Genomic DNA, 18,022 nt, shown 5'->3' on the forward strand with positions numbered 1-18,022 from the left:
CAGGTGGCTGGGCTGGTGTGTGAATAGAGACTTGGAAGTAGAGAGCTGAAGCTGCTGTTGTCTGGTAAGGACTGGGCCTGGTGGAATCTGCTTTAGGCCTTCTCCTTGTCTTAGAAAATTCAGAGTCCTTCCTCGTCGTGTAGTGAAGAAGGGACCTTATGTAGAGAGAGGTCTGGCCTTTGCCCTCGGCTACTGGGGGGAGATCTCTAGGTCCCTGGAATGTCCTGCCTGATAGAAGTGTCTTTGTTTGCCTGGGGGCTTGGACCACTGGACAGTCTAAAATGTGATTTATGATGGGGACTTTGGGCCGTGCTGTGTCACTTCCGACTTTAAGTGGCGGCCAGAGGTACTAACTCAACTTCCAGGAGGGGCTGAAGACTGAAGGTCAGTCACGCAGGCAATAGGTGATCAAGCCCCAAGAAAAACTGCACAACAAAGGCTTGGGTTAGCTTCCCTGGTTGACAATACTCTGCATATTGTCACATGTCATGGCTGGGAGGAGGTAACACTGTCTAGGACTCTGTGGGGAGAAGGTGACCGGAAGCCTTATGCTTGGACCCTCCTAGACCCTGCCATATGCGTCTCTCCCATTGGCTGATGTTAATTTGTATCCTTTCTCGTTAATAAAATTTTAATTGTAAGTGTAGCGCTTTCCTTAGTTGTATGAGTCATTCTAATTAATTGCCGCACCTGAGGGTGTCATGGGACCCTGGATTTTGTACCTGCTTTTCTGAAGTGAGGGTGATCCTGGGGACCCCTGAGCTTGCAGCTTGTATCTCAAGCGAGAGCAGTTCTATGGGGACTGTTTCCTCACACTTCGCAGTATGACTGACTCTTGGTCCCCATGTTCAAATCCAAAATCTCATCTACCTTTTCTTAAATTGCCTTTATTTTTGTTAGTTACACAGCTGACTCAAGGATCTATTTAAAGACTGAAATCATAAAGTACACATATTAAAAACTAAGTTTCTTCTTCATACACTTTCTTCTTAATCCTCTTTTATAAATAGTTGGTAATATTTATTTCCCATCATGGTATCTGTGTGTGGCTCTGCGTCTGTGTATGTATTGATAAAAGTATGAGTATATATGTATCTATTTGTAGATGTAAATATACACATCTATTATGATATTTTTTACATGAATGGAATCATGTTCCAAAAACATAGCAGCCAACTTGCAGGGACTCTCCTTCGGCCTACGATGGTTCATTTTGAGCATCCAAAGATGGTTCATTTTGAGGATCCAAAGATCAGTGACTGCAGTTGATTGAAAAACATCAACTATATAAAATTGCATCAGTTCATAGTGATGCTTGAAAAACTACAACGTGTGTCACCACTGAAGGTTGGGAGAGATGCAAGTATTTAATCTGAAAAATGGTGAAGGAACGTAGCCAAACATATGTTATTTTATGTGAGGGGGCTGCTGTCTGTAACTGTAAAAACTATGTTCTCTATCTATAAATTTGTCATCTCAAGAATGTTGTGTAAACGGAATCATTCTGTTTGTAACCTTTTGAAATTGAAGTGAATTGTTGGCTGCCAGGGGCTGAGTGTGAGGGTAGAAGAATATGGCTGTGGCTGTAAAAGGGTGCCATGAGGGATCTGTGTAAGGGAGCTGTGCTGTGTCTTGATGATGGCGATGACCACGTGAACCTACACATGTGATAAGATTGCGTAGAGTTAAGTAAACAGAGACCCGCAGAAGTGAGTGCATGTAATCTGGTAGATATGGATAAGGTTTGTATCTGTGTCAGTTTCCTGACTGTGCTATTGTACTATAGTTATGCAAGATCTTACTGTTCTGGGAAACTGTGTGAAGGGGCTAGTGTTCTCTCTGCATTATTTCTTACAACTGCATATGATAATCTATAATTATCTGAAATGAAGTGTAAAAAAACATTTTAAAAAAGGATAAATATATTCACTGTGGAAAAACCTAAGCATCAGTGATAAAGTCCAAAGTTCTTTGCCCAGTACCCTGAGATGTGACCCTTCCTCCTGAAAGAACGAGGGTCATCGGTTTAATCTGTATCCTCCAGACTGTCTTCAGTGTCGAGATAATTTTTGTTGTTGGTGTTTTTGTTTTTATTTTAAGAAGAATCATACTGATGGTATTTGTTGTTTTTTCCCTTTTAAGTGTGTTTGCATTGGTTACGTGTTAGTACATACCAATTTCCCTTCTTTTTGACCCTCTGTCCTGTCCTCTAAGTGATGTGTGCAATGCTTTAGCTGTTCTCCTATTTAGGAGCATTTAGGTAATTTCGTTATTACAAACTATGAAACAGTACAAGTCCTTGTTAAGGCCTGTTTAGGAATTGGTGTGAGTATTTTTGACTGTGGCTACAGAGAAGTCAGTTGCTGGGTGTACTTATCTCACATTTTAATGGATATGTCTGATTGCTGTCCAGAGTGACCGTGCCACTTTGTGGGCGTTGTAACACAATGTTTAAAAGTCTTGGCTCTGAGCCACTTGCTAGCTCTGTGACCTTGCGCACATCATTTTGCTGTTCTACGCCTGAATTTTCTCATCTGTAAAATGGAATGATGGTAATGGGACCTACCTCATAAAGTCTTATGTGGATAAAATGAGTTAATCTGTATAAAGCATCTAGAAGAGTATCTGGCTCATAGTACATACGATGTAAGAGGGTTCAGTGTTGCTGATCTTTCTAATACTTGTTATGATGATGATAGTAACTTTCATGACTGTCAGCAATATAAATGGCCGAATATTCTTTTTTTCTTTGTTTTTGAGGAAGATTAGCCCTGAGCTAACATCTGTTGCCAGTCCTCCTCTTTTTGCTGAGGAAGCCTGGCCCTGAGCTAACATCCATGCCCATCTTCCTCCACTTTATATGTGGGATGCCTGCCACAGTGTGGCTTGACAAGCGGTGACACTTCTGCCCCCGGGATCCAAACTAGCGAACCCAGGCTGCCGAAGCAGAACATGTGAACTTGACCACTGCGCCACTGGGCCTGCCCTGAATATTCTTCTTTTTATTGAGATATAATTGATATATTGATTTCTGGTGGTCAAATATTCTTTTGTCTTGCTTTCTTTTGCATCCTTCTAATTACTGGTGCTACTAATTTGAGATATTTCCTGGTCAGTTAGGTTATTTGTTCTCTGAAATACTTGTCTGTATCCTTTGCTCATTTAAAAAATCTGTTGTGTCTTACTGATTTATAGGATTGTGTATGTCCGCTGTATATCGATCCTTTCTTCTATATGTTGCAAATATTTTTCTCCAGACTTTCAGTTGTTTCTTTCCATATGGAAGTTTTAGTTTTTGATTAAAACTTTTGTCACAAAATTATTAACATTTTCATTTCTGGCATTTAATGTATGTCATAAATATATTCTATAGGGCTTTTTAAAATTTAGCATTTAGGTCTTCTATCGGTTTCTGTGAAATAATAGAAAATGTATATATTGGTCTCTGCCTCCGGTTCCTGGCACAGAGCTCGTAAAACCCTTGTAATTTCTTCAGTGATAAGAGCATTAGGAGTGCTTTTTGTTCTAATATTTGGTTTTTGACCTCAGCCTTGACACTGAGCTCCCAAATTCCTTGGAATTTCCTGGGTGATAGGAGTGTCTTTTGTTCTAATGAGGTGACTCTTGGTGGGCTCCTGGATGGGGGCTGGTCACCAAAAAGACCAAGGCATGATTAGAAGCTTGGAACTTCCAGCCCTACTACCCGTTCTTCGGAGAGGGAAGAGGGGCTGGACATGGAGTTAATGATCGATCACGCCTATGTGATGAAGCCTCCATAAAATCCCAATCGTGTGGGGTTTGGTGATCACATCCACGTACCGGGAGAATGATGCACCCCAAGTCCATGGGGACAAACGCTCCTGTGCTCGGGACCCTCCGAGACCTTGCCCTGTGTATTTCTTCATCTGGCTGTTCATCTGTACCCTTTATCATATCCTTTAATAAACGGGTAAACATAGGTAAATGTTTCTCTGAGTTCTGTGAGCTAGCAAATTAATCGAACCTGAGGAGGGCATCGTGGGAACCTCTGATTTATGGCCAGTTGGTCATAGGTCACAAGCAGGGTCACAGTCTGGACTTGGAATTGGCACCTGAATTGGGGGCAGTCGTGTGGGACAGAGCCCTTAACCTATGGGGTCTGTGTCCAGGCAGTTAATGTCAGAGTTGAGTTACGTTGTGGGATATCTAGTCAGTCCACCAAAAGTTGCTTGGAATGGAAAAGTCCAGACATCTGGTGTCGGAAGTGTTGTGAGTAGTACTATAGAAACAAGTTGTTCCTTTTATGTGTCTAATATGCTGTTAACCTGTCTGCTAATATGTGTGTGTGTGTGTATGTATACATCTTTCATATTTTTTGTAGATTTTTCTCAACTCTACCTGTCATTATTTACAGTCTCCTGTTCTTTAAGCATTTTTGATAGTTTCTTTTATTCCTTTCGATATGTTAAACATGTTATTAAACACGTAGTTTCTTACAATTCTGGTATCTTGAGTCTCTTCACAGAAGATTCTTCTGATTGATTGACTGTGAAGATTCAGTCATCCTGATGTCATTAGCATATATGTCCATCTCATATATGTATATATATATGAATGTGTTTCTAGATTAACAAGAAGACTTAACTTCTACACATTATGGAAACTTCTAATTGGATGAGTGGATGGATGACTGACTACACAATTATAATTAGTTGTATCCTAATATTTTATTAGGCTTTTGCTTCTTCCATGGTACATTAAAAACCAATAAACAACCCACTAGATATGTGGAAATGATCAGAATAACATTTCTTCCATATCATCAAAAGGACATCACTTCATTAAACAATGCTGTTATTACAGGAATCCCTGACATTTGATGATGTGGCTGTGGAGTTCACCTGGGAGGAGTGGCAGCTCCTGGCCCCTGCTCAGAAGGACCTGTACCGGGACGTGATGTTGGAGAACTATAGCAACCTGGTGTCAGTGGGTAAGGACAGCTCCCCTGTGTCACTCAGAGGGTCCCCAGTCAGTGGTGTTTCCATTCTCAGCTTCTGAAAGCTCTGGAGTGTCTTTGGTGCTCTGAAGTGGTAGATAGTAGTGGTAGTCTTCTCTCTAGCCCCAGAGAAATGGATTTATTCTCCCTTCTCCTGATAGAAAAGCATTTACCTGGTAGATGTGTGTGATATCGTGATTTATATTAAGAAATATAGGGGCCGGCTCTGTGGCACAGCGGTTAACTTCGCACGTTCCGCTTCTCAGCAGCCCAGGGTTCGCCAGTTTGGATCCTGGGTGTGGACATGGCACCACCCCTGGTGTGGTAAAAAGCCATGTGTGGTAGGCGTCCCACATATAAAGTAGAGGAAGATGGGCATGGATGTTAGCTCAGGGCCAGTCTTCCTCAGCAAAAAAAGAGGAGGGTTGACTGTAGTTAGCTCCGGGCTAATCTTCCTAAAAAAAAGAAAAAGGAAATATATATATTTGGTCTTCATCCCCAGTTCTGGTACAGAGCTCCTAAAACCCTTGCAATTTCCGAAGTTATTAGAGGATAAGGGTGAAATGTGTGTATTTTGTTATTCACGTAAGAAGACACTTTAAACCACATCTGAGTTTATGTTACTGAGGTGATTTTTGGATAGCTACTGGATAACCTAAGGATAAGGGCTGGTTGCCAGGGGAACCAACCATGCTTAGAGGGTTGGAACTTTCAATCCCAACCCCACTCCTGGGGAAGAGAGATGGGGCTGGAGGCTGAATCAGTCACCAAAGGCTTATGATTTAATGTATCATGCTTGCTTAATGAAGCCTCCATAGAAAACCCAAAAGGACAAGTTCAGAGAGCTTTCGGATTGGTGAACATGTCGGGGTGCTGGGAGAATGGTATACTTAGAGAGAGCATGGAAACCCTCTGCCCCTTCCCACATACCTTATACTATGTATCTCTTCCATCCGGCTATTCCTGAGTTGTATCCTTTTATAATAGACTGGTATTCTAGTAAGTAAACTGTTTTCCAAAGTTCTGTGAGTAGCTCTAGCAAATAAATTGAACCCGAGAAAGGTAGTCATGGGAACCTCTGATCTACACATGGTTGAACAGAAACCCAGGAAACAACCTGGACTTGTGATGGGTTTCTGAAGTGGGCAGGGAGGCAGTCCTATGGGAAGGAACCCCTAACCTGTGATATCTGACTCTAGTGCCAGGTAGAGAGAGAGTGAGAGTTGAGTTCAATTGTAGTACACCCAGTCAGTGTCCACTGGTGTCGCAGAATTCCTTGATGCGTCAGAAGTAGTGTAGTAGTGTAGTAGAGTGTTGACAATAGAGGAGACACAGAGGAGTGTGTTTCTCCTTTATAATGTGAAAATCGTTTTGTCCTCAAATACAACATTCTGCAGTCTTCAGACCCCAATCCCAGTTCAGTGTGTGTCAGTCTTCCATCGTTTCCCACCAACAGGTTATCAAGCCAGCAAACCAGACGCACTCTCCAAGTTGGTGCAAGGAGAACCACCATGGACAATGGAAGATGAAATCCACTGTCGAACCCATTCAGGTGAGTGAGAGAACCCGCAAGGGGCAGGCTGTGGACATCACATTCTGGTGGTTCAGAGAAGAGTCACAGCGGTGAAGGGGGTTTGAGGATAGGTCACCAGTCCTCCCCGTGTCTCTCCTGTGTGAGTCCTCTTTTTCTTTGTAGGAGTTTAGCGAAAAATATATCCTATAAAGATAAACTCTTCTGGGATTTGATCTCTCTTTATCGACATCTTGATTTCTTGTTTACATACTTGTCTTCTTCCTAGGATTCTCAAATCTTTCCCTTCTTCTTCATAGTCTTTCACCTCCTTGCTATGAAATTCTGCCTTCCAAGGCCTTTCTCCAGAGAGAAAACTTTGAATTCCTCACTGTCTTCTGACTACTGCATGTTTCTGCCCCATTGGTAATGTTGATTTCCCTTCCTAACATCCACCTCATCTTAGATGCTATTCCCCCAAAGCAAACTGGTCTTCACTGTGCCTTTGTCTGCTTCTCTTTTTCTCTTAGCTTCTCTGTTCCCCTCTCTGAGGTTCTCCAAAGTTTCTCTTTTCCATTTCGTCATCTGATCCCCGAACCCTTCAGAGTTTTCTTCATTCTAATAAGCTGAGCTCCTTTGCTTCACTGGGGAAGACTCCCAAATGGCTATCTCCTTCATGTGATCCCACCACAGCTTTTAGTTCTATATAATTTACTCATCTCGATGGCGACTCTCCTGAATTCCCAATAACTTCAAAGAACTCGACTCATCGTCCTCCCTAGAAAACCCCTCTAGGTTTAGGTTCTGCTTTACTCCTGTGCATCTCACATCCTGGCCATCCAGGCATTACCTTAAATGTTCCTACCTGCAGAGTTTCCTTCTTTAAAGGAGCCTGCTGTTCATGAAGAATTTTTAACTAGAAAAGATATTTTAACATTCTACATTCTCACTTCTCGCCTAAACCAGATCATAACTCATGCCTACTTCCATTTACTTCCTTTATCTACTAATTTTGAACCTTTCTTCTCATTCATTGTAGACATTACCATTGTCTTCATTTCCCTAAAGGGTTCGTTTTTCTTCCCATCATACTCTGATGACATTAAGTCCCAGTTAACTCCGTTACCTGTCATATGTCATTAAAATTCTTCTTTCCATGATCTCCGTGATATATCATCTTGCTCACAAAGAATAGATTTCCGTCTTCTCTCCTAAACTCTCCCCAGTTTGTTCCATACATGTGATTGCTTCCTTGATTCCTTCCTTTAAAAATTATTTTTTGATAGCCTAGTGTATACTGGAAGGTAAGAGCAGTGAGACAAAGCATACAAATAGACCAAGAGCTTTCATTCTAAGAGAAGGAGTCAAAAAATTAATCAAAGTAAACAAATAAATACTGTATCTAAGGAGTAAAAAAACTGAGTCAGCATAATGGAACAGTAGCTGCTGGGGCTGCTCCTGCCACTGCTAGAGGAAGGGAAGACCTCTCTGATAAGGTGCCTTTGATCCAAAGAGGAGGGATGTTAGTTGGCTGCTGAGTTAGGAGTGCTCCAGGTAGAGAGGGTAGCAGGTTTCAAAGCCCGAGGCAGGAACGTGTTTGAGAAACATTAAGGAGCCCGTGTGGACAGAGCTGAGTGTGCTGTCAGGAACATAATAGATCTAAGACCAAAGACGCAGTAGCGGCACGGGGAGGGGAGAGTAAGACGGTCATGTAATCCATTTCAAGGAATCAGGCTTTTACTCCTAATGAGATGAGAAAACATGAGGCCTGGAGTACTGGAATGACATGAAATAATTTAAATTTTCAAAGAATCCCTTTGGCTGCTGTGTAGAAAGTAGACAGAAGTGGGTAGGGATGCAAGCGGGAAAGCCATATAGGAGGCTATTGCAAAACCTGACGATAGAGAGAATGGTTGGCTTCATCTTGGGTGGAGAGGTGGGGTTGGTCCAGTTCTAGGATTGGTACGAGTTCCAGGTTTATCTGTGAGGAGGGCAGGAAGGATTTATTATTGAGGAAGATATCATTTGTAAGCGAGAGAAACAGATGACGAGTGATGCTCAGAAGTTTGTCCTGGTTACTGAAAAGAGTGGAGTTGTCATTTACTGTGATGGAGATGATATGTGGAGAAGGAGGTTTGGGTTGAGAAGTCAGGAGCTCTGTTTTGAACACTGTGAGTTAGATGTGCAGGGAGCTCTCTGCTGTGTCACTATCTTTACTCCCCCAATGCTGACGACAACACAGTCCACCAGCGAGGCCTAGCTTCCTCCAAAATGTAACTTGATTTCCTCTCTCTCTGTCCATCTCTGTTGCTCCTTCCCGTCAGTTTTCACAGCCTGTTTTCCTTCTGCTCTCTTTGTCTTTAAGTGTTTTTGCCAAACTGCAATGCAGGAATGCAATGAGGAATACGCTTGTGTATCCCCAACACTAGCATCATGACTGGTACACATACTCATCAGTAAGGATGTGTGGTATGAATGAGTGTGTCCCCCACCAGTTTGGATGGGGTGGCCCTCCAACCTGTGGTCTGCTGCTCACAGAAATTGCTTCTATTTTACAGGCTCTGCATGTTTTGCAAGACCTTGTTTAGAAAGCAGCCAAATCTCTATTTATTCATGGTGATTTATGTAACTTTGTTTTTACACTAACTACTTTTACCTTTTGGTTTGCTTATATTATTGTTTTTTTCCAATGTGCAAGGAACATTAAACATGAAGTTTTAGTTACACTCATTTCACAGAGTCATCACTAAAAAGACACCTCACATCAAGGTATTTTTTTAATTACCTTTCTTCCAGATGAAGATGACGGATGAATTCATTGTTTTTTTTTCATTCCTAGAAATCTGGGAAGTTGATGATCCTGTGCCAGAACACTTAAAAAATGAAAGCATGGAGAATAGACTGGAACAATGGCATGAATATAATGCATTTGAAAACTCTGTTCATCAGGACAGAACACATTTTGTGTTAAGGCAAAATCATGACCTATTTGACGTACATGGAAAAAGTATGAAATCAGATTTAACTTTACTTAACCAGAGCAGAAGCTGTGAAATAAAGAGCCCTGCAGAGCTTACTGGAGATGGGAAATCCTTTCTCCATGCTAACGATGAACAATTTCATACTGACACTAAATTCCCTGAGAGCCAAAAACTCGTCAGCACTAAGTCCCAATTCATCAGACATCAGAAAACTCAAAAAATAGAGAAGCCTCATGTGTGCAGTGAATGTGGGAAAGCTTTTATCAAGAAGTCCTGGCTCAGTGATCATCAGATCGTTCATACAGGAGAGAAGCCTCATCGATGTAACCTATGTGGGAAAGCATTCTCCAGAAAGTTCATGCTCACTGAACACCAGAGAACGCATACAGGAGAAAAACCTTATGAATGTGCTGAATGTGGCAAAGCCTTTCTCAAGAAATCACGGCTCAATATACATCAGAAAACACATACAGGAGAGAAACCGTATATATGTAGTGAATGTGGGAAAGGATTCATCCAGAAGGGAAATCTCATTGTACATCAGCGAATTCATACAGGTGAGAAACCTTATATATGCAACGAATGTGGAAAAGGCTTCATCCAGAAGACATGCCTCATAGCACATCAGAGATTTCACACAGGAAAGACTCCCTTTGTGTGCAGTGAATGTGGAAAATCCTGTTCCCAGAAGTCAGGTCTCATTAAACATCAAAGAATTCACACAGGGGAGAAACCCTTTGAATGCAGTGACTGTAGGAAAGCCTTCACCACGAAGCAAAAGCTCATTGTCCATCAAAGAACTCATACTGGAGAGAGACCCTATATTTGCAATGAGTGTGGGAAAGCTTTTGCCTACATGTCTTGTCTTGTTAAACATAAGAGAATACACACAAGAGAGAAACGTGGAGATTCAGTCAAGGTGGAGAACCCTCCCTCAGAGAGTCACAGCTCATCACAGACCAGTGTTGTCCTGCAGGAGAAAAACCTTGTTAATTCAGTGACTATGCAGGTGCCTTCTCTGCCTCCTCAGACATCCTTAAACATCAGTGGGCTTCTAGCAGACAGGAATGTGGTCATTGTGGGACAGCCTGTGGCCAGATGTGCACCCTCTGGAGGGTTTGCACAGGAGAGAAACCATATGAATGCAGTGAATGTGGTTGTGCCTTCAGTGGTCAATTATGTCTTATTTTATGTCACAGAAAACCAGTAGGAAAAAACTCAGGAGACATTCTGTGTGGAAAGGGGGTTGAGCAAAAATTTCTAGTTCATCTTATGTCTGAAAAGTACATACTGAGAGAAATTGTGTAAATGCTGAGACTGGGAACGCCTAATATCCTCATCCTCTTCAATAATTGCACTGATGCAGAGGCATAATGTGATGATAACCCAAACACATATCCATCAGTTGCTCTATTGTGTCAATTAAACGAATAAAGGAATCCTGAGTTCAACTAAGAGGTGGAAATATTAGGTGAATTTTTAAAAGGTATAATTTGTGTCTGGAATGTTGCTATGAATGAAAAACCAGGAATGGGCTAATATTGGATTGGTGGGATTTAAGGCATGTATATATCAATTCAGTTTCCCCAGGCCAGGGTGAAGCATTAATTGAAAACTGGGATGGCTACCATAACTCTTAGAAGTTCATGTTATGCAGAGGGACTTAGAAAACAACAGCCTTAGATTGAATCCATTCATTCATTTCCTAAGTATTTGTCAAATACTTCCTTGTACTGGGTCCTGTTCCAGGAGCTGAGGATACAGTGGTGACCAAAACAGAGAAAGCCAATGGTTTCTTGAGGACAGCGTTGAGGTAGTCGGACTATCTTTAAGTGATACCTGTACACACCAGCTAACCTAGTGAGAGGATGTAAATAACTACACTAGGTAAAACAGACATTGTCTTAGTCTTTTCTTGTTGCTGTAAGAGAATACCATGGGTGGTGTATAAAGGCAAAAATTTGCTTCTCACAGTTCTGGAAGCTGTGAAGTCCAAGATCAAGGTGCCAGCAGATTCGGTCTATTGAGGGCCTGTGTCTTGGTTCATAGAGGATAGTCATCTTGCTGTGTCCTCACATAGGGGAAGGGGCAAGGGAGCTCTCTGGGACATCTTTTATAAGGGCACTAATCCTATTCACGAGGGCTCCACTCTCATGACCTAATTACCTCTCACGTGTCCCACTTCTTAATACAATCACATTTGGGATTAGGCTTCAGCGTATGAATTTTGGGGGGACACATTCAGTCCATAGCAGATAGGGAGTAACGTTCAGGGGGCTGTGATAATTTCTTGTTCAAGGGGTATATTATTTTGAGGGTGGGCAAGGACTCCTCTTAATGGACTTTAAGCACCTTTGTATACATGTAAGTTATTTTTTTAATGCCCATGTCTTATCTTTCCAAGTAGATTAAAAATTCTTTGATAATTTTTTGCTATTTAAATTTTAAAGTTTTTACAACAAAATAAAAAATCAGTTCCTCAGTTGCACTAAACCCCATGCCAAGTCCTCATTAGTAATATGTGACTAGTGGCTACCTCATTAGACAGCAGACGATGAGCAAACTTAGCTAACTATATGGCTGAAAGGTATGTATGCAGTGAGAGAAATTTGTCCTCATTTCCATCAGCCCAGAAAGTTACACTGGAAAGCACTGATTTACATGGTTTTCTATTTCTCAGCACAGAAAAATAAAAACAAATTAGATACTGATTTGAAAAGTGAATGAAGGAGCTATTGGACTCTGAGAGTAACTTGTCATTGAAGGGAACGAGCCATTGGAAGGCAGTTCTAAAGAACACAGTTGTTTCCCTCCCAATTGTGTGTAATTAGAGACTCAGTGACTGCATGCAGGCTGGGCAGAGCAGAAAAGAAAAAGGATCCTCAGAGTAAATAGAATAAAAGGAAGACAAGAATCTTAGTCTCTAGGAATGGAGGCGAGTATAGAGATGGGAGTTGAGATCCTAAGGGATGTCGTGGAGAAGAATCTTTGTATTTGTCCATAGGACTCACCCTTACCGGCTGTCGCCATTTCAAAGATTGCAGCTCCAGTTAGCTGTTGAATTGAGACGTGCTTTCTCTTCATTATTCCCTCCCTCTCCTGGGAGTGGGGCTCTTGACTTTTCTCTATCCACAGTTCTTGCCCTTAATCTCCTAACTATCTCATAGTTATCCCCCTATCCAAGTTTCAAACAGTGAATCTTACTCATAGGAAGAGAATTGGAAATTTGCCATTCTGTAGCTGTCTCAGAATTCAACCTGAAATGCTGGGTTATTGGACAACTCATTCCTTTAGATGTATTTTAAAGCACCATCACCGTGCAAGGCGCTGCGTTACACGCTGAGGATACGTCAATGAACAAAACGGGCCAAGGGACGGTCTATGGAGTTTACACTCTAGTGAGGGAGAGAGACAGTACATGGATCACACAATGTCAGGAACTGATAAGTCCTATGAAGAAAAATAAGGCCTAGTAATAGTAATTTATGTGTAGTAATGGGGGAGGCTTTATTTCCATTCCCCTCTCCCCTTCATAGGCTTTTCAGGATATAGTTTGAACCAAGACCGAAGTACTAAGGGGAGGCACCCATCATATTTGTAATCAGAGAATATTCCAGGATTGTTTCTAAAGATTGTCTGGGACAGACTTCTTGCCTCCGATTCTCTGAGAAACTTAAAAGAATGCAAATTCCGGAGTCACACCTGTCGAGTGAAATAGTCTAGATGATAAAAGTGAAGGAGTTTATTCAATAATCAGCGTGAGGAATTTGAACCCCAGGAGAACAGTTCAACAGAGGGCTCTGATGGAACTGCTCCGAGGTGTGTGAGTTTTAAGTGCAGCTTATGTCTCTTGCACAAAACAGTGCACGTGAGGGGAAGAGGAAAAGAGAAAAAGCATTAAACTAGATATCATATATGTAAAAAAAAAAAAAAGGATAGAGTACATCTGGGCTTTCCTCTACGTTATCCATTGAAGGCAACATAAACAAGAATTTCTTGGTTATACATCAAACAAGTTCAGAGGCTGACGTTATGTGTGTGGAGGGAGGCAGGGACCAGGGTCGTTAATTTGTCCCTCCATCTCTAAGACATGCGGTTGGGAAATGTGAGAGTGAGGTACCCCTTTCTCTCTTCCTGTTGTGCATCTGTCCAGCTGACATCTTCAGTCGTGAGGTGTGGGGGTTGCAAGGTCATTTGACACAGGCTGAAGCTGGCCCGCACGGCTGCTTCACAGCACAGCCTGGATTTTATTGTACTGATTAAAAGCTTCTGCAGTTTCTTGCTACATTCGCCTGTTAGATCAGGGAGAGGGGTCCCCAAATCTGTCCACACATCTCACACCTCCTAAACCAGAACCTCTGGAGCTGGAAAAGAGGACTCTGCATTTTTTATTTTATTTTATTAATGTTATGATAGATTACAACCTTGTGAGATTTCAGTTGTACATTATTGTTAGTCATGTTGTGGGTACACCTCTTCCCCCTTTATGCCCTCCTCCCACCGCCCCTTTTCCCTGGTAACCACCGATCAGATCTTGTCAATATGTTAACTTCCACCTATGAGTGGAGTCATATAGAGTTCGTCTTTCTCTGACTGGCTTATTTCGCTTAACATAATACCCTCGAGGTCCATCCACATTGCTGTGAATGGGCCAATTTTGTCTTTTTTTATGGCTGAGTAGTATTCCATTGTGTATATATACACCATATCTTCTTTATCCAATCATCTGTTTCTGGGCATGTAGGTTGGTTCCACGTCTTGGCTATTGTAAATAATGCTGCGATGAACATAGGGGTGCAACGGACTCTTAGGATTTCTGATTTCAGGTTCTTAGGATAGATACCCAGTAATGGGATGGCTGGGTCATAGGGTATTTCTATTCTTAACTTTTTGAGAAATCTCCATACTGTTTTCCATAGTGGCTGTACCAGTTTGCATTCCCACCAACAGTGTATGAGGGTTCCTTTTTCTCCACAACCTCTCCAACATTTGTCGCTCTTGGTTTTGGATGTTTTTGCCAATCTAACGGGTGAGGACTCTGCATTTGTAATGGCCTGATGCACACCTATTTTTGAGCATATTTGCCATAAACCCTGGATTACTGTCCCCATCACCACCTCCATATAATAATGGGATGGGTTGTAGCTGTGCCCTTCCCATTGACTCCAGACTTTTACTGAGCTCACTTTTAGTGGCCTTTTCCTGAGTCCCCACCCCAGTCACAACTTAGGCTCGTTCCAGCCGCTCTTTTCCCCTAGTTGGCGACGGCCAGCCTCACACCATACCAGTTTCTGGAAATCTTTTTCTGTTGTTAAAAACAGCTTCCTGCAAACTAGTTTCCACCCAGAAGGCTTCTCATGGCTGTCCGTTTAAGGGATGTATTATCTTTTCCCTTTTAGGAGTGTGTTCTCAGCTGCTACACCAGCAACTGCACTCCTACTTGTCCGTTTGAAAACTTTTTCTTCTGACTGCAGAGTGGATAACATGCGCCACGGCCATATTACTTCTCCGCGGAGCCCGCTCAAAGGAACTTAGCCCGCTTCATATTCGCCTTGTAAAGCTCAAGACTCTGAAAATGTAGCCATTTCTGCAAAAGTCCAACTGCCAGAAAATGAGACAATTCTAGCGACTTCTCACCTTCCGGCCAACCCCGGCTACTGGCGGCAAATCCAGCCGCTTGCCTCCTGTACGTCAGGTGTCCCAACATGGCCGCCCCCATGTGACGGCGAGCTGGGCGCGGACATATTGCCTCCGAGGGACAAGAGGGAAATCCACTAGTCCGCGTTACTTCAAATACTTAAGACCCACATCGGCTGCCGTAGACGGAGCCGACAGGGGCGACCGGTCCAGAAGTCCGAACAGTTTACGGAAGTACAACGCTTAGACTCTCCTACTGGGTCTGGGGAAACAGGTCAGTATGTGGTTTTATCGCTGGAAGTTTGTTGTCACAGTGGGGGCTTTGTTTCTCACAGATTGACGTTTGGGCTTGGTGTAGTATGGTCCCGTGGACTTATTGCCGGGCACGGGGCGAGGGTGGAGGCGCCGAGGTGGAGGCATTTCAGGGGACCCGATGGGAACTTGATTTGAGGTATTTGAGGAGAACCGGACGCGTCTGTGTGTGGTCGGCGTGCCCTGGGCGTCCGTACAACGATTAAGATTCTCTGGAGATCAACGCCCTTGTCCCGACGGTCAGGCTGTGGGGTTCTGCGATCACCCCGCTTGTAGGGAATGTGGGTGGTGTTCACAATGATCGCAGTGTCTGGTGCAGGTTGGGGATTTAATATGGGGCTCAGTGATGCTGGGGTCGGGGTGTCTGGTCCACGTTTCGGATTGATACAAGGTGTGTGGTCAGTGTCTGCGGCACAGACAGGTTGTGAGGGCTAAAGCTGTGCACGCGTAGGACCCCCGGCTGGTGGTTGGGTTGAAGTTCCAACTTCGGCGGCGGGGACAGGAGGAGGTACCTCCCAGGGCAGTAGTTCGAAAGCATCTCTTTTTCAGCCTTTAATTCAGGAGTTGACTGACTACAGATCGAGGGACTAAAGGAGCAACGCACGTCCGTTATGTATCGTCTATGGCTGCTTTCGCCCTTCAAAGGCAGAAGTGAGTCTTTGGCCCGCAAAGTCGAAAATGTGTACCTGTCTCTTTGCAGAAAATGCTTGCCAACGCCTGCGCGCACCTCTTAATATATGGTAGTGGGCTCTGTTGCTTATTTGTCTGACATCAACACATTTTCTTCTTTGTTAGCAGAATTTCCGTTTTGTTAAGTATTCATCCCTCCGGCAGTGACCCATATCCTAGTTTGTTAGTGAGTCCGAGTTGGTCGTAGTCATTCCTGCTGGTTCCAGTTCCCGCTGCTAGTGACTGACTTGCTGTGGAATGAGCTTAGGTATATGGTGCAGTCCTAGCCAGTTATGTATGTGAAAGTCTGCTTGGCGGTTTCTGGAGGAGCATTTTCTCTTTTAAATAAGAAATTCCTTGAATCTTTTTTTCCATGTCGATGATGATACTGTTTGAATATAACCTTAATTTTCTGTTCCATTGTCTAACGTTTATAACTTATTCTTGTCTCAATGCATTGGCTCACCTCTGCAAGAGAGTTGAAAAGTGGTGTGGTAGTGCACACCTTTGTCTTGTTGCCTACGTGTAAAATTCACCTGCTTTATTGTCTGGAGTTAACATGTTTTCAGGAGTGTTAATCCAGGATTTCAAATTTAACGACGTAAAGTTATTCATAGTATTCTTTCAGAGAAGAAAAAGTCAGGATTTTTATCTGAGTCATATCCCCCATTAATTCCTTATATTCTTTATTTGCACTTTCTCTTTTGCCTGTGTACATATTTATCTCACTATAAATATGTATGTATTACTGGTCTTTTCAAATAACAGGGTTTTGGTATTGTTGAGCTCTTTCATTTATTAATTTAAAAGATCTGCAAGTTCATCAGTATAAAAGCAATATATCTATGAATAGTCATTGCTCAGGTCAAGAAATGGAACATTGCCAGCGCACCAGTGGTGCTCTGTCTCTTCCCAATTATATGACATCCTCACGCCCACAGGTAATTACCATCCTGCTCTCCATACCAAGCACTTTAAGGCTTTTCTTTATAGTTTTATCGTATAATTAATTTCTCATCATTATATTTTATTTAGTTGTGCCTATTTTTAACTATGTATCAATGTCATTATACATCATGCATTTTTTTTGGTCACCATGTATTTTATTATTTCTCCTATGCATTCTACACTGTCATCATGCATGTTTTTATGTCAGGCTGCTTTTGCTCAATAATTCTAAGAATCATTGATGTTTTTGCACATAGGTGTCTTTTTTTTTGCTCTGTAACATGGGTCAGGCAAACCTATTCTATAATGTTTACACAGTAAATATTTTAGGAGTTGTAGGCCACAGGAGGTTTCTCACATATGCCTCTTTGTTTTTGTTTTACAAGCCTTTAAAAATGTAAAAAGCATTCTTAGCCTGCAAGCTGGGCAGAGGGTGTAGTTTCTTCATAGCGTTCCATTTCAATATATGTCAGTTTTTCCTACTATTTGTTAAATGTGTAGTGTTTGTACTTTGGCTTATTATGAGTAATACTGCTGTGAAAATTCTTGTCCATGTGTTCTGGTTCAAATGTGCCCTATATTTGGAGGGATATATATCTTAGCTGTGTGTTTCACAGTGAAATTGCTTCCGGGTTGGTGAACGTGTGGCGATGTAGTCAGAGTGGCCCGCCTGGAGAGGGCGTGGAAGCTCCCCACCCTTTCCGCATGCCTTGCCCTATGGATCTCTTCCATCTGGCTGTTCCTGAGTTATATCCTTTTATAATAAGTAAATACAGTGAGTAAAATGTTTCTCTGAGTTCTGTGAGGTGCTCTAGCCATGCCCTATGGATCTCTTCCATCTGGCTGTTCCTGAGTTATATCCTTTTATAATAAGTAAATACAGTGAGTAAAATGTTTCTCTGAGTCCTGTGAGGTGCTCTAGCCAATCAGTCAACTCAAGGAGGGGGTTGTTGGAACCTCCATTCTGTAGCTGATTGGTTCAGAAGCACA

At 42.4% G+C, this 18,022-nt stretch overlaps 1 protein-coding gene across 5 annotated transcripts in view; it reads left to right on the forward strand.

Annotated features, from left to right (window-relative positions):
* Nucleotides 1-18,022, forward strand: part of ZNF615 (zinc finger protein 615) — a 51,648-nt gene that overhangs the window by 27,844 nt on the left and 5,782 nt on the right. Inside the window, exons 1-3 of one of the 5 annotated variants that reach the window (XM_070224863.1) lie at nt 4,813-4,969; nt 6,432-6,527; nt 9,325-10,385. In XM_070224863.1, the coding sequence (XP_070080964.1) occupies nt 4,828-4,969; nt 6,432-6,527; nt 9,325-10,385 (1,299 nt within the window). In that variant the 5' untranslated portion in view covers nt 4,813-4,827. Of the gene's footprint in view, nt 1-4,812; nt 4,970-6,431; nt 6,528-9,324; nt 10,922-14,865; nt 15,555-15,964; nt 16,067-18,022 lie in introns of those variants that run through there. The other 4 variants (XM_005596485.4, XM_070224859.1, XM_070224861.1 and 1 more) reach the window with 4 other exon arrangements.

Source organism: Equus caballus, chromosome 10 (genome assembly GCF_041296265.1).
Source record: "Equus caballus isolate H_3958 breed thoroughbred chromosome 10, TB-T2T, whole genome shotgun sequence".
Lineage (NCBI taxonomy): Eukaryota > Metazoa > Chordata > Mammalia > Perissodactyla > Equidae > Equus > Equus caballus.